Below are 14055 nucleotides of genomic sequence, written 5' to 3'. Positions count from 1 at the left end.
TGTTTGTCTATTAGAATTTTCCGTCTGTGAACAAGTGTTGCTGGTGAAAACACACTCAAATATTTTGGAACCACAGCAAAATGTGGCCATATGAATCAGTGCTGTTTTTCTGTTATATCGGTCTTGTCCAATTTTATCTCTGAAGAGGACTCTGTTTAGTCTCTGGTCATCTGTATCTGAACAAATTAGTTTTTAAATTGTCTCCATCTTAAACCATAGCACGACTCTGCAGATGAGGAACTTTTGGTCCATGAAGCTGAAGAGAGTCAGCTGGTCAGGGTGACCAGAGTGCTCAGAGTGCAGACTGCAGCTTGGTCAGGTTCCTCTGGTGTATACTGTGATGCCGAACCAGCTCATCAGAGCGGGCAAATTTCTTTTGACAGCTGGGCCAACGGCATGTGAACGGTTTCTCACCTGAGAATGAGTGGGAGAAAAAAAAAGAGTTTTAAGGACACCTGATTTTTTTTTTTTTGGTAGGGTAAATATATATGAATTAAGTTGATATAATAGTGTGTAAATATGAGGAAAAAATTGTAAGAAAATAAATTGTTTACGCACTTGTTTTACCTGTATGAGTCCTGGTGTGGGTCTTTAGGTGGTCTGACCGTGAAAACTTTCTCTGACACACCTCACACTGAAAAGGTTTCACTCCTACATAATGAAAAGGGAAATACATGGAGAAAGGGAAAAGGGGAAGGAGAACTACAGCAGCATCTCCGCAGAACAGAGTATCTGTTCTTAAACAGATTACCTGAAATAAAATAACTAACAGAAAAATTGATGTGTGTAGATGACATTGAAGATAGACAAAAAGAGGAAAAGTACTGGAAAAAGGAGGGTGGTGGGGGAGCATTGTAAGATAATTGAAAGACCAGAAGGACTGACCTGTGTGTCTGCGCTGATGTCTCTTCAGCTGATCTGATCTGGAAAACCTGCGGCCACAGTCAGCATGATCACACTGGTATGGCTTCTCACCTGGTCAGGTACATGGGCATAAGGCATCACAAACAACCCTAATGCTGAAAACGAAAAATCTTTGCAAGTGCTACTCTGGATGTCCTTAAGCAATATCACTGAAAGACTCTAGAGGGCGCTTATGTCACCAAGAATTTATTTCTGTGTGTTTTGTTTTGTTTTGTTTTGTTTTAACATCACATTTGAAGGATTTGTGTTTCACATTTAAAAAGTAAATGGATTATCTACTAGGTAATCTTAATTACCCAATTAATGCTAGTGCTCTAAAGGAGAGTTGTTATTTTAATTTCTTAGCTGTGAAGAAATCCTTCAATAATGTTAATAGCATAAGCAAAAGATGGGGTTATTTCAGAAAGCAGTTTTTGTGAAAACTCAGAGTCAGAAGCCACAGAGAAGCCATATGATGAAATTATGCGTCTATTTTTGTTTCCAGTTTGACTGAGTAAAAACCAATTAAACTATCTATGTATATTTTTTTCACTGTTAAATATACATTAAGTTATATTCACAGATATACTATATAAAATCTTGCATATCACTGAAAAACAATGAAGCGATTCTTCTTGGTTTTCAACATATTCGCTGATGTGCTTTCAGAACTGAGAGATAAGCCATAGGTAAGACAACATATTTTTAAACTTGTGGTTAATGATGTGAGACCATGAAATTAGAGCTAGGAGAAGACTTTAGCACTCATAAGTGCTCTTGTCTTCCAAACTTCTTTTAAGCATTGTTTGAGTGTTTTACAAGTGATTGGCAAACACTGAACTTAGGTCAGCAGAAAATGAAACGATGAATCACTGTCTCAGTGTAGATTAATAAATCTGCAAACCTGACACTGAGCCCTAATTCTGGGAAGTGTTTCTTTTTTATCTCTGGTCACAGTGCAAGTCTGGTAACAGTGATTCACAGTGTGTGCAGCAGAAACACCACCCTAGGCTCGCTTGCTGAACTTGCAGGGTCACCTAGAGGGCAAAACTTCACCAGTAACCATGGTGACATCAGTGAGCTATCTCTCATTGGAGAGAATCCACTCACAGCCATATATTACAAAAGTTACTTCCAAAGAACTGCACCTCCAGGAGAAGAAACCACTTATCTTTTAACTGCTAGTGAGGTCATCAAAGGTCTTTATCAAATTTTCAATTTGTCTTTGAGAAAAGAGAGACTGTTTATTAAAAAGTACTTTATTGTGAGTCTCCTATTAATCATACTTATAAGGTATACGTCTGCTCTTTCAGTTGAATCCTCTGTTCATGACTCTAGTAATGGAGTTAAAAGACGGCGGACTATTCTGAGTCCGCCGTCTCAGAGTGGTTGTAGTGCAACATCTGTCGTTTCTGCCTCAGATTAAGTGTCATTGGAACTGCAGTGTGAATCTCATATTGGCCAGGTGATTAAAATCACCCTTGTGTCTCTGTGTTCTAGCTGTCTGAGCAACAAAAAATTACCTGTGTGTTTCCTTCCGTGCATCTGCAGATGGGACATTTTAAAGTATCTCTTACTACAACCAGGATAAGTACACATAAATGGGCGTTTTTCACTGGTCTCTGATGATTTCACTATGGAAGGAGTGATGCCTGGTACTCGTCTTACATCCTAGTAGGAGAGAGAAAGAGAGAGAGAGAGAGAGAGAGAGAGAGAGAGTGAGAGAGATCTCCTTTTAACTGTTGGTATCTCCCTTTATCTGTTGCATGATTCGTGAGATGCAGAATGAATTCAGGAGCTATTTTCTCAATTTGTTCACTAATTTCTCAGTTTGTTTACTAAGTGCTCAGGTTACTAATCCCTCCCAGTTTTGATCCATACTCACCCTGTCAGCCTGCAGTCTGTTAAAATCACTGTTTAAAAGTCATAAGAAATAAACAATGCCAGAAGTGAAAAGAAAGATAGAGGTAATAAAGCAAATGTCTCATCCATCCCTCTCAAGCTTCTCTCTGGAAAATCTCTTGTCAGGCACTGACATGTGTTCATTATGTTGTAATGATTTATTGGCTGAGGCCAAAGCAGTGCATGGAAACCCAATCCTTATTGCTAATGGACTCCGAGAAGGGCAATCTTTTTTCTGTCCTCTTTCTGACGTAGATCTTTTTAAACACCTCCACTGCTCTGGAAGGGACTGACCTTTCTTTCTATATTACTGGCTCGAAAATCATCCAACACTTTTCTTTCTCACTCACAAGCATGAATGAGCTAAGCAAAGACGGACCTCTCAACAGGTTGGCCTAATCAAACCTTCCCATCCAACACGAAAACATAATGTGGTATAAGACAAACGCGTAGACAAACATGACATAAGCATGCTCAGTTGTGCCTTGCCTTGGCCTTGAGGGGAATAGTGCTTGGTAGAGCAATAGTGCAGTTTGCAGCCTGAGAGAGGAAGATAAATTCATGACCTTCATGTGAACATATGCTCTCCAGTGTGTGTGTGTGTGTGTGTGTGTGTGTGTGTGTGTGTGCGTGGGTGGGTGTGTGTGTGTCTGTGTGTCTGTGTGTCTGTGTGCACTGGCGTGCGTGTATTGAAACTGACCTGAATCCCCCTGAACATGCCACGTGTGTGGATGTGGTACTGAGCACTGCAGCTATACACCATGGGCGCTGTGGCAGAGGAGGCGTCACTCTCATAACCTGTATTGTGACTACAGAGAAACAAGAAACAGGAGAGACAGGGTTTGAAGAACAGGAATGGCTCTCACTTCTCTTATATATAAGGCATTAACTCAAGCCCCAGAATTGCATTAGTTCCAGAATTTCGTCAGCGGTATTCATATGTGATGAAATAATGAGCAACACTTCATCCTCGTGTCTTCCCCCACGTGTTAACATTACTGAGAGAGATTTGAGACTGTGAGTAATGACTGCAGAGGCAGAGTTCAGGGTCAGAAATGGCATGGCAGTGTGGGCTGTACCTGACAAACGGTTAAAGCTCCATAAAGCTCTCTTTGTGTTGTTAGGCATGCGTTGGAGACTGCACAATCTGCTAACACTAGCCAGTCATCACACAGCCCATCCATTCATTCATTTAGCAGATAAACACCTTGGTGGTTATGGAAACCTCCAGTGAAGGAGCTGGGAACCCCAGCTATTATCTAGACAAGAGGCATAAATATTCTGCCTTGTGTCCCCAACCACCCCATGCTTTTTTTTCTTTCCACATATACTCTCCTTCCCCAAAAACCCTCACACCTCACCATATACCAACTCACACTTTCTATACACACATCATTTATAGTTGTGTACATGTTCACCACATCCTGGGACTCTAGTCGGGTTAAACTGACTGACTGAGCTGAAAAGTTCAACCCTTGTTAACAGAGAATGAGAACTATACGCACTCTCTGTGCGTCTTTGTAATTGATGTGGTTTGATGACGGAAGGGGGAGGACTGTGAGATTTCTGACCATATCTGTGAAAGCTCAGAACAGAGAGAAAAAGCTATCTGAATCCAGACCTTCCCTGTGCTCTGATCTTTTTCCTCTGCAGCCCTGAGCAGACAGGCTGAACCTTCTCTTCCGCCTCTCGCTTTGTAAATCTGTGAGTGTGGTCAAGGCCACTAGTCCATGACAGAAATATATCACAGAAACTATTCTGCTCCCTATGAGCAAAACAGAACGTGTCTCCAAACACACGCGTGCACACACACGCACACACACACACACACACACACACACAAGCGCGTGCATGCGCGCAGACACACACACGCACACGCACACGCACATATCTGAAAAGGAGTGTGAACTTTTACTTTTAAACAGTTTGCACTGATAAACGAAGTGGTATACCCAATAGATATAGAATTACAAGCGCAATACAAAGGAACAGCGAAGTGGAAAGTGAGACAAATAAAAATTAAGAGAAGAAAAAGGAGGAAAGAAGAGAGAGAGAATGAGATGTTAGGAGAATGGCTAGCGTATGGACAAAATGTAGTTTTGAGAGTAATGTGGGAAATGAAGCTGGAGTTCCAGCTGTGAAGATAAGGCTTTAACAGGCATAGGCAGGCATTAACATTCAGCAGACACACAGCTGTCAGGTCAGGTCATACACATCAGAGAAACAACTGAAAGACTAATTGGACTCTACACAGACCATCTCTCAGACCAAAATGGACACTATAGCAGCATAGGCATGGACAGATGTGTTGATTGTCAGGAGAGAAAAAAAAAGAAAGAAAAAAAGAGGAACTTTGCCCAAAAGTTTTGTAAGAATTTTATCTGCATTTGTTTACATGAGAGAGCTTGACAAGATGGTGAACCTGTCTGAAATATTAACACAGCAAAGTGAGGACAGTTAAGAGAAATGCAATGCATGTTTTTTTCTGTGTTTAGCTTTAATGTTTTTACCTCTTGATAGTGGAAGTCAGTGTATTGGCAGGATTCCACGCTACACATTCCAACTGTGAGGCCATTTGGTACAAGTTATCACTAGACCAGAAGAAAAAAGTGTGAAAAAGACAGTAGCAGCCTAAAAGTAGATGTAGAGGTTTGTTGACCATCATCATCATCATCATCATCATCATCATCATCATCATCATCATCATCATCACTGTCATTGTCTGGGTTACTGTAATTATCAGTAGTATCATTAGTGGTCATTAAGATTGTTATTAGTTTAGACTTAAGGCGACGTTAGTAGTCTAATTAGTGTAGAACTCATTCCTCTCTTGCCCATTTCTCCCAAACAGTCGCACAGTCAAACTCAAGTTTTATGACACAAACAGCCTCAGCGAAGTGCCTGTCTTCTTTTTGTTTTCCATTTTGTTATTACTCACACTGGAACTTAATTTTGGAGTTATTACAAACAGCCTGTATCATTACCTCTTAGGCAAGTCATAGGGCCTGGCAAGTATCTCCTGTGGTGCCTGGTACAGTGTTGGAATGATATGATGTCAGACTGTTTCCATAGTATCACAGAGAGGGTGGGATTGGACAAAAAACATCTGACTCAAAAGGGATATTCGGAAAGATTATGAATGTGACAGGGTGGAATGACAATGAATTCAAAGTATATGGATGAAAATGAATCATGTGACTGGGAGTTAAGCATTACTGTTATTCTATAGAGTTGCCTTAACCTTTCAGATAAAGGGAGACGGACATAGTCTGAAAAAAATGTGTTCGCCTTGCCTGCTCACTCTCAGTCCCCAGCTCTTCATTAATGTATTGCACGAGTGTAACAGCGGTACAAATTTGAGCTGAGGCCGGTCCATCCCCTTTACATTATGTTTGTTGGCCATTTTGGAGGACGTTATGACATTAGGTTTGGAAACTTCTGGCAAGCATCACACAAGCAGAGCAGTTGGTACCAGGCAGTCATTAGCTGAATTGAATAGATTGGTGTGATGGTTCCCATCATCAGTCTGAGTTCTAGGCAGCTAAGTTCTGTTTATAGCAGACAGGGAAGTTTCAACCACTCTTATCAGACCCAGTTCCGTTATTTGGGGTTCTTAGTGAAAGCTCTCTTAAGAAAAAAAAAAAAAAAAGAAAGAAAGAAAAGAGAAAAACTAACCAGAAGCGTTCACAGAAGGTATACGAACTCTTACAACAAAGAGTGACTTAAGGTTCTTTTTGTTCACAGTAAATTTACACAGAGATTGTTTAGCTAAGGGTACATTTTAGTAACTTGGCTGTTCATTACTGCCGTACACAACATTGTCAGAATTAATTTAATACTAGTGAATGTGTTGTGTTCTGACTCTCTCCTTTTCTCTTCGGTTCTAATAGCCTACTCCTCCAGTTCTCTTTTTCCCTCTCTCTTATATTCTTCTATGGTCTCTTCTGTTCTCTCTCTGGGGATGGCTAAGCAGAGATGAGGAATTCAGAGGAAACGGGTAGTAGATCACTGTGAGTTTACTTTGGCCTGCTGAGTGCTGCTGTACTGCTCTTAACCTTTGAGCAGACAGCAGCGTTCATTGCGGGCTTTCAGTGAATTTATAAGATCCATCTACCCTGGAGATCAACCAGAGGTGCACTGCCACAGCAGGCAGCCGTCCCAATGAATTTAAGGACTCTACAGATTTCACAGAACCAAATCACCGATCCCGCAGAAAAAAAGAAAAAAAAAAAAAACCAGAGGGAAATGGATATGTCTCTTTCGTGTAATAGTTCATTTGGGCTGTAGGTATTTCACAATTTGTCTTCCTCTCTAAGAACAAATACAAACAAAAGAAATATGTCGCCAACAGGAATTTCATTTATATCTCCGTTAGAAGTACATGTCTCCTTTGATTTTACTCTGTGACCGCTGATTTATATTTACATGGCCAATGCCTAAGTAATTGCTTATTTATTAATGACAAAGATTAATTGTATTTCATTTTTATGTTCTTACATTTGGTTCTTTTTTTATGCTGCACCTTCAGCACATTCATTTTCAGTTGAGTGTTTATCTCTGGGACTTTGTAACTCTTTTGTCTCTCTGTCTTGCACCTTTAGTTTCTTATAAATGCATAGCACCTTTGTGTTTGAAAAGTGCTGCATGGAGAAACATTGTTACTAATAGCAGTAGTAGTAATAGTAGTAGTAGCAGTAGTAGTAGCAATTTTAGGAGTAGTCACAGAAATTGTGCTTATATATATTGATATCTAGATTATTTCTTGATTTCATACAGCATTTCTCAGTAGTGTTATATCTTGTGTATGTAAAATGATACCTCTCAGAATGCTTGTACATAATTTGTGTTGACTATAGCCCCTTTGTAAATGTCAGGTGTAAGATACCTAACCCATTGTTGTGAAACTGAGTTTACGAGTTCTCAGCCTACTCCTGTCTGAGCAGCACTGTCACCAACACGTACAATTCACATCTGGAACAGTTTAGAGATGGTAGTGAAGTATCTTGTGGGATCATTAGTCTCGCTCACCCTCTGTGTGCGTGCGTGCGTGCGTGCGTGTGTGTGTGTCTGTCTGTCTGTCTGTCTGTCCTACCTGCTATAAGCATTTCTCAACAGCAGTGTCTGGCTATCAGGTGTGTGGCAGCCATATACAGGAGGAGGGCCAGGGTACTGTTGGTCCCCTTTTCAAAATAAACAGACACAAATGACACAGTAAATTAACAGATGAGATAAAGTTCAATTTGATGACTATCCCAGCAAATAATTTCATAATCCGAACAATTCATTTGTTACCCCAAAAAGTGCATCTATACATGTTTCTCATTAGACTACTGAATTGACTTTAATCAATGTGAGGGAAATATCTCAGCAGCACTCAGTCACCAAGTGCCCTGTCAGTTTATGTTAAGTGGAGTAAAAGATATTCTGTGTCTCTGTTTACTTGTGAAACAAACCATTTAATGAGAAAACTAACAGAGATCTCAGAGAAGGCAAGATAGCAGAACACAGCCACATCCTCACAGTAGTTATCAAAACAGCCTAGACCTCACTAAGGCTATAAAACAGTCCTTCTCATTTGTGTTTCAAAGAGCCAAAGAAGGATCTGTTCTCCTTCCTCAGCAGCTAATGTTCAAAATTAGTCCCTTGGCAATGCTAAACATTCCATTAAGTCTCTCACAATGCAGGACAAATGATTTACTCGAAAAGAACTTTAAAACACATTTACACACACACACACACACACACACACACACACACACACACACACAGACGCACACACTTTTTTATTTTGATCTGGAACTATGAGTAAGACAGAGAGACGGAGAGAAAAAGAGAAAGGGAATTACCTCAGTTTTATCCACCACCGTAAGATGAAGACCCTCAAGTAACATATAATCTCAGATACTTGAAAAAGTGTTTAATGTATATCCACATTACATAGATAGAGGTGTTCTTACCCATGCTGGTTTGCTGGGACATGGGGTCCTCATGTTTGAAGTTGTGACTGGGAAAGGGAGAGGAATGGTGAGTAGGTGTCTGACCATAATTGGGAGTTCCGTCCAGCGTCACTGCACCATGGAGGGAGGGGGGGGGGGGGGGGATATGAAGGAGACAACCATTCATTTAAAAAGGGGGTGAAACCAATCTTTCTAAATGATGAATTTGATCCCAAAACAGATTTGATCCAAATACAGAGAAACTACTGAAAGTGAATAGAAATTATAAAACAAAGTGAGAGAATAGCTCTTTGGTTTACTTGTATGTCTGCCAGGAATAAAGAAATATTCTGATTATGAATACAAGGCCTTTCTTTCTTTCTTCCTTCTGTTTCAGCTTAAGGAACTGAATGTGGTATTAGTCATAGCCTTAAACTTTGTATGATGCCCTGTTTTTCCATTGTAAACACATATACTGCAGTTCACAGGAAACCCAGGAACACAAGAGGAAATGTAGAAATGAGATAAATGGTCCTTGGACATATCTTTATGATGGAGGGTGAAACTGCATCCTCTTGGGGAAACATGTCAACAAATACTAATGGGAGCAATAAAACTCACCGTATATCACTGATTTTGTCATTTCAGCTTTTGTTTTTAAATTACGCTGAGGACAGACGAAATACACAGGAATGGAAAAGTATTATTAACGCTCTGTTCCCTTTCTACAGCTCTTTGAAATGTCTCTATGAATCATTTCATTTTTGATTTAAATTGACTATGACCTTGACAGTTGTAACTTGGGCTCTGTACTGATCTATCTCATTTTGAAAGTGAGGGTTGTTCTCATGCTGTCGTAGGCCATTAAACATAGAAATTGCCCTGGAGAGGACTGTTTATGTTAGATAGAAGAGTTCGCAACATGAAAGAGACTTCATGTTGTGTTATGTATTCGTATTCAGAAAATTGTTGTCAATTGAAATAGTCACATTTTATTTGATAGGCTTCCTCGGTAATACCTGTCCACCGACATTATTTAATAGCACTGATGGCTTGTCACAGTGCACACAGTCTTGGAAGTTGCTGCCACAGTGCTTTGTATATATGTGTATAAAAATATAACTACAGCAAACCGCAGTATTCATATTTTCATGGGCATCAAATTTAAGATAAAACAGGGAGAGGGAAAGATTACAGTTTTCATGTATAACATCCACTATGGACAAAGCAACGTTTACATCAGCTGATGAACATACACAGACCTGTTTTCTTGTAAATTATTTTTACGATGTTTGTGTTAAACTTCATAATGCAGTATTTTAATAAGCTATTACCCTTATATTACAACCTGTCTTCTGGTCAGAAAATGTCCAATATATTTAAATAACATTATATAACTCTTGTTCTTTAATACGAAACTGCCCTGTTCCTCCATTTCTGTTCAGTGCTTATTCATTTATTTTTAAAGTTAAGATATCAGTGCTCTTCACAATGTTTCCTCTTTATTATTATTTTTATTTAGCACTTAACCTTTCCTTCATGATCAACTTCTTTGAAGACCCTCCGATGAATGAATGATAAACTCTAGCAGTGACAAAGTATAGTATAACTTGGTCAAAAAATCAGTTTCCTGATTAATTCCCAACTCAAGTCAAATAGTCACTTTATTCCCGACCTCTCTGCAAACAAACATTTAACTATAAAGATTTAACCGTTGCGTTCTCCTTTGATACTATCAAAAACCAAAAACCTGATTTTGGACATAACTGCATTAGGAAAATAAATGGTAAGAGGTCTTGAATCAAGAATGTATAAAGTACTGTTTACTACAGCGATGTGTTTTCCAATAAAGATGGCATGAGAATGTGCAGAAAGAAGGATTTCTGACTATTCTTTGATAGGGACAATATACATATTCATTTCTTTTTTAGTATGTCTTTCATCCTTATAAATGTAAATCTGTCCTTCATCCTTATAAATGAAACTCTTACCCAAAATATATGTTACTAAGAATATTTTTGAATTCATGTGCCACAAGCATACAGAAAAGAAGCATGCTGTCTATTTCACTCCACTGAACCGCTAAACTACACAAAAAAAATATTCAAAATTAAAAAACTGATATCGCATTTCCACATCCCTTGTTACAGTTGACATGTGACTCATCAATTCTAAATTCTCATAACATCTATGGTGAGAATAATACAGAGGGTTAGAGGGGGTAACATAAATATTGCTTACCCTGATTCCGTGGCGCTGGCGGGTTCTCCATGCAGCCGGGCAAGTAGGCCCCATTGGGGTACACCCTGCCCTGGCTGGAGGGCAGCTCTGAGAATGCTCCATGTCTACAGCCACTTGTCCCTGTGAGCTGTCCAGAGAAATGGACAGTGAAGGCCCCCAGGCCACAGTGAGAGTCATCAAGGGGATCTGTTCCCCCCCAGACTGGCTCCTGTTTGATAAAAGAATGGGAGGACAGAGACCCATAGGGTGAAGAGGGGTGGAAGTCCAACACTGGATTCCACTGAGGGGGTGCGCTCAAGGGCAGAGAACAGTTGGTATTCCCCCCTGACAAGGTGGCTACAGGCGAGAGCAGAGCGCCTAGCTCTCTCACATCTGATCCCATTGGCCCACACGACTCTGTCAGCATTTAGAAACAGTTACTGAAGTACACCACCAAGAGCACAAAAAATCAATGTCAGAAATACCACCTTCAAAAGAAAAGAGTCAACCCAGACACAAATCTTCGCAATCCAAAATACGGCAACAGTGAGATCTGAACAAAGATTTTAAAGAAATTGTCTTCAACACGGTATTGAGCATAAGAAGTCCAACATGAAAAGTCTAGTCTGTCAGTGAACCATGTACATCAGAGGAGGTCCTCTCTTCTCTGTTCCAAACAGCCGAGTACAATAATAATAGGAGCAGGCAAAAGGAATGAGAGTCAGAGAGTGTATGGTAGGAGTTGATTCTCTTCTTTCTCACTGTGTCTGGAGGTTATCTTGAGGAGTCTGACGGCTCTAAATCGACCTCACTAAGACTGAAGGAGGAGTTAAGATGGTGAAAGAGTAATGAGTTGTTCATTTGACTCACCCCCACAAACAGCACTATTTCTGTGTATTTGACTCTCTCTCTCTGAGTGTGTGTGTGTGTATCAAATGAACTATCTCTACTTTTACCAGTGCTGTTATTTTAACAAATTCCCTCTGCAAAAATGTTTACTTTAGCTTTTAATTTAAATATCATTGTTTTTGTATTATCCTTTGTAACTTTTGAAAGTGAAACATCTCTCAGATCCAGAGTGGAATGACTTGATGTGAGTTTGAATTGCACGAGTTCTAAAAATATACAAAATAAACAAAAAATATAGAAAAACGTGTTGTAACTGTAGTCAAGAATTTGCATAGAACAGCATGTTTCAGTAGTATCCACTGATGCCTTTGGTGTGTGTGTGATGTTGGTGTTCCAATTTTTTACCTGTCTTTGTTTGTTAATTTATTTGTTCGTCTTTAAAGGAGGTCAGTTAAAGACTTCCAATTGGAATAGAATAGATTCTAATAAAATATACAAGTGAAAACAATTAATCTTCATAACAATGATAGTGATATGTTGACCTCTTTTTGCATTAAAAAAAAATAGAAGTAGAACCATTGGTTAGAATTATTCCTATGATTGTGAAACTTTTTAATACATCAAAAAGTTTTTTAACTCTTTGAAACTCTTTTCCAGTCTGATCTCTTTTTAAATTAAAATAATTTCTTTAGTCAAGTCTTCTTGGCCACAAATGAGTTGGATATAAATGGTAATTTGTGTAAATTCAGTGACCCCTGACCAGAATATGAAGGATTCAAACATAGTGCTTCTTCAACAATGCCTCAACATCACAATCTGTGTGGATTTATCATGTTTACCAATAAGCAGTGCACTGAATTGTCTTGCATGGTTTTGACTTACCAAGTGGTCTGGTTCAGTTAAACTGATGAATGTGCTGCAGCGCTGCCTACTGTTCATAGAGAAAATACATCATCCTGGATGTGCAAATTATAAAAATTAAACAGAAATTAAAGTTTGATATTTCAAACTAAGCAAATAGGCTGTGTCACTGTACGTAGAGTAGTACACTCAGAGCCATATCAGGGTTCTACCGAGAAACCACAGTTTAGGACTTTTACATTTACCTATTTATAAATTCATACCGAAAAAAAAAAAGTCAGAATCATTCAATATCATGTCAGTATACAGATTCAAAAGTAAATAAGTTATGATAACACAATACAACAACAACAAATCATGAAGTTTAAAATCACTATTTTTATTTTAACATCAAAGTTGAATTTTAAGGAATATTTGCAGATTGAAAATTGTGAGCACACTGCATGTATTGTTTTGTTTCATAAATGATTAAAATGATCGAGCATGCCTCACAAGTTCCGTCTTTTTATTCCATGATGAAATCTGGCCTTCTTCCAAGATGAATCAGGGCCAGTGGAGGTTAGGATGTTGCGTTAGAGTTTATCTGTGGTCAACAGTGTGAGAATAACAGCAATGCAGACTAGAGGTCTCACCTGCCCTTTCTGGGAAATTTGCTGAAACCTTGGGAAACCACCATTGAGGCTACTTTATCATAAAATGCTTCATAACAATGAAATCTACATTATACAACTAAATGTTTACAAATCATTCTGTGCTGATGTTTTGTCAGATTTTTTAAGTTACATGTTGTTATCAATAAATATAACTAAATCTACACAAAACCGTAAATAAAATGACAGTACTGACACTAAAAGTTTGACATAAAGAAAGTCTTGACAGTCAGTCTTGACATAAAGAAAATCTTGACAATCAGTCTTGACATAAAGAAAGAAAGAAAAACACATTCCACTTACCCTCAAACTTTGTCTTGGATTTTGAATCTCTGGTGGTTTATGTCATCTATGGTCATTTCCACTGGTACTTAGCCTCCGCTGTGCCCCAGAAGAGCAGTGCAAAACCCAGAGAGTTCGACAGTGAACAGTATAGAGTTCACACAGTTCACTATACTTTTGTTCTGTGAGAAGTCACCCTTTAGTTCTTGTTGCTTTTAATGACCTTTTTTCTCCTCTGAAGAATCTCAGATTCCCTTTCACATTTCCTGACTGAACATATATACAGCATATAGTGTGAAAAATGATATGTTATGTATGCTGCTGAAACAGCTAATAGCAGTAAATTGGCCACTCCGATCCAACTAGTGTGAGTGTATGTGAACGTCTGCACTTTGGCCTCCCTGTTTTACAGTAGTCTGTGTCCTCCTGGAATCAGTTAGGGCGATATGTTT

The 14055-nt window shown here is 39.0% G+C and overlaps 1 protein-coding gene across 11 annotated transcripts; it reads right to left on the bottom strand.

The window, feature by feature from the left end:
- Positions 1–207: 207 nt before the first annotated feature.
- On the bottom strand, positions 208–11388 carry wt1b (WT1 transcription factor b). 11 transcript variants are annotated; one of them, XM_030764654.1, is made up of 10 exons: positions 10983–11364; positions 9521–9526; positions 8763–8873; positions 7898–7985; positions 5316–5396; positions 3506–3614; positions 2427–2574; positions 886–975; positions 559–651; positions 208–414 (listed from the first exon to the last, which is right to left on the bottom strand). In XM_030764654.1, the coding sequence occupies exons 1-10, from the start codon at positions 11362–11364 to the stop codon at positions 293–295; spliced, it is 1230 nt and encodes a 409-aa protein (XP_030620514.1). In that variant the 3' UTR covers positions 208–292. The 11 variants fall into 11 exon arrangements, with proteins under 11 accessions (XP_030620514.1, XP_030620511.1, XP_030620509.1 ...); XM_030764651.1 differs by lacking the exon at positions 9521–9526 and having other exon boundaries at positions 10968–11388; XM_030764649.1 differs by lacking the exon at positions 9521–9526 and having other exon boundaries at positions 568–651; positions 8763–8884; positions 10982–11388.
- Positions 11389–14055: the final 2667 nt, after the last annotated feature.

This window comes from Chanos chanos, chromosome 2 (genome assembly GCF_902362185.1).
Source record: "Chanos chanos chromosome 2, fChaCha1.1, whole genome shotgun sequence".
Taxonomy (NCBI): domain Eukaryota; kingdom Metazoa; phylum Chordata; class Actinopteri; order Gonorynchiformes; family Chanidae; genus Chanos; species Chanos chanos.
This window is presented reverse-complemented; position numbering and strand designations above follow the sequence as displayed.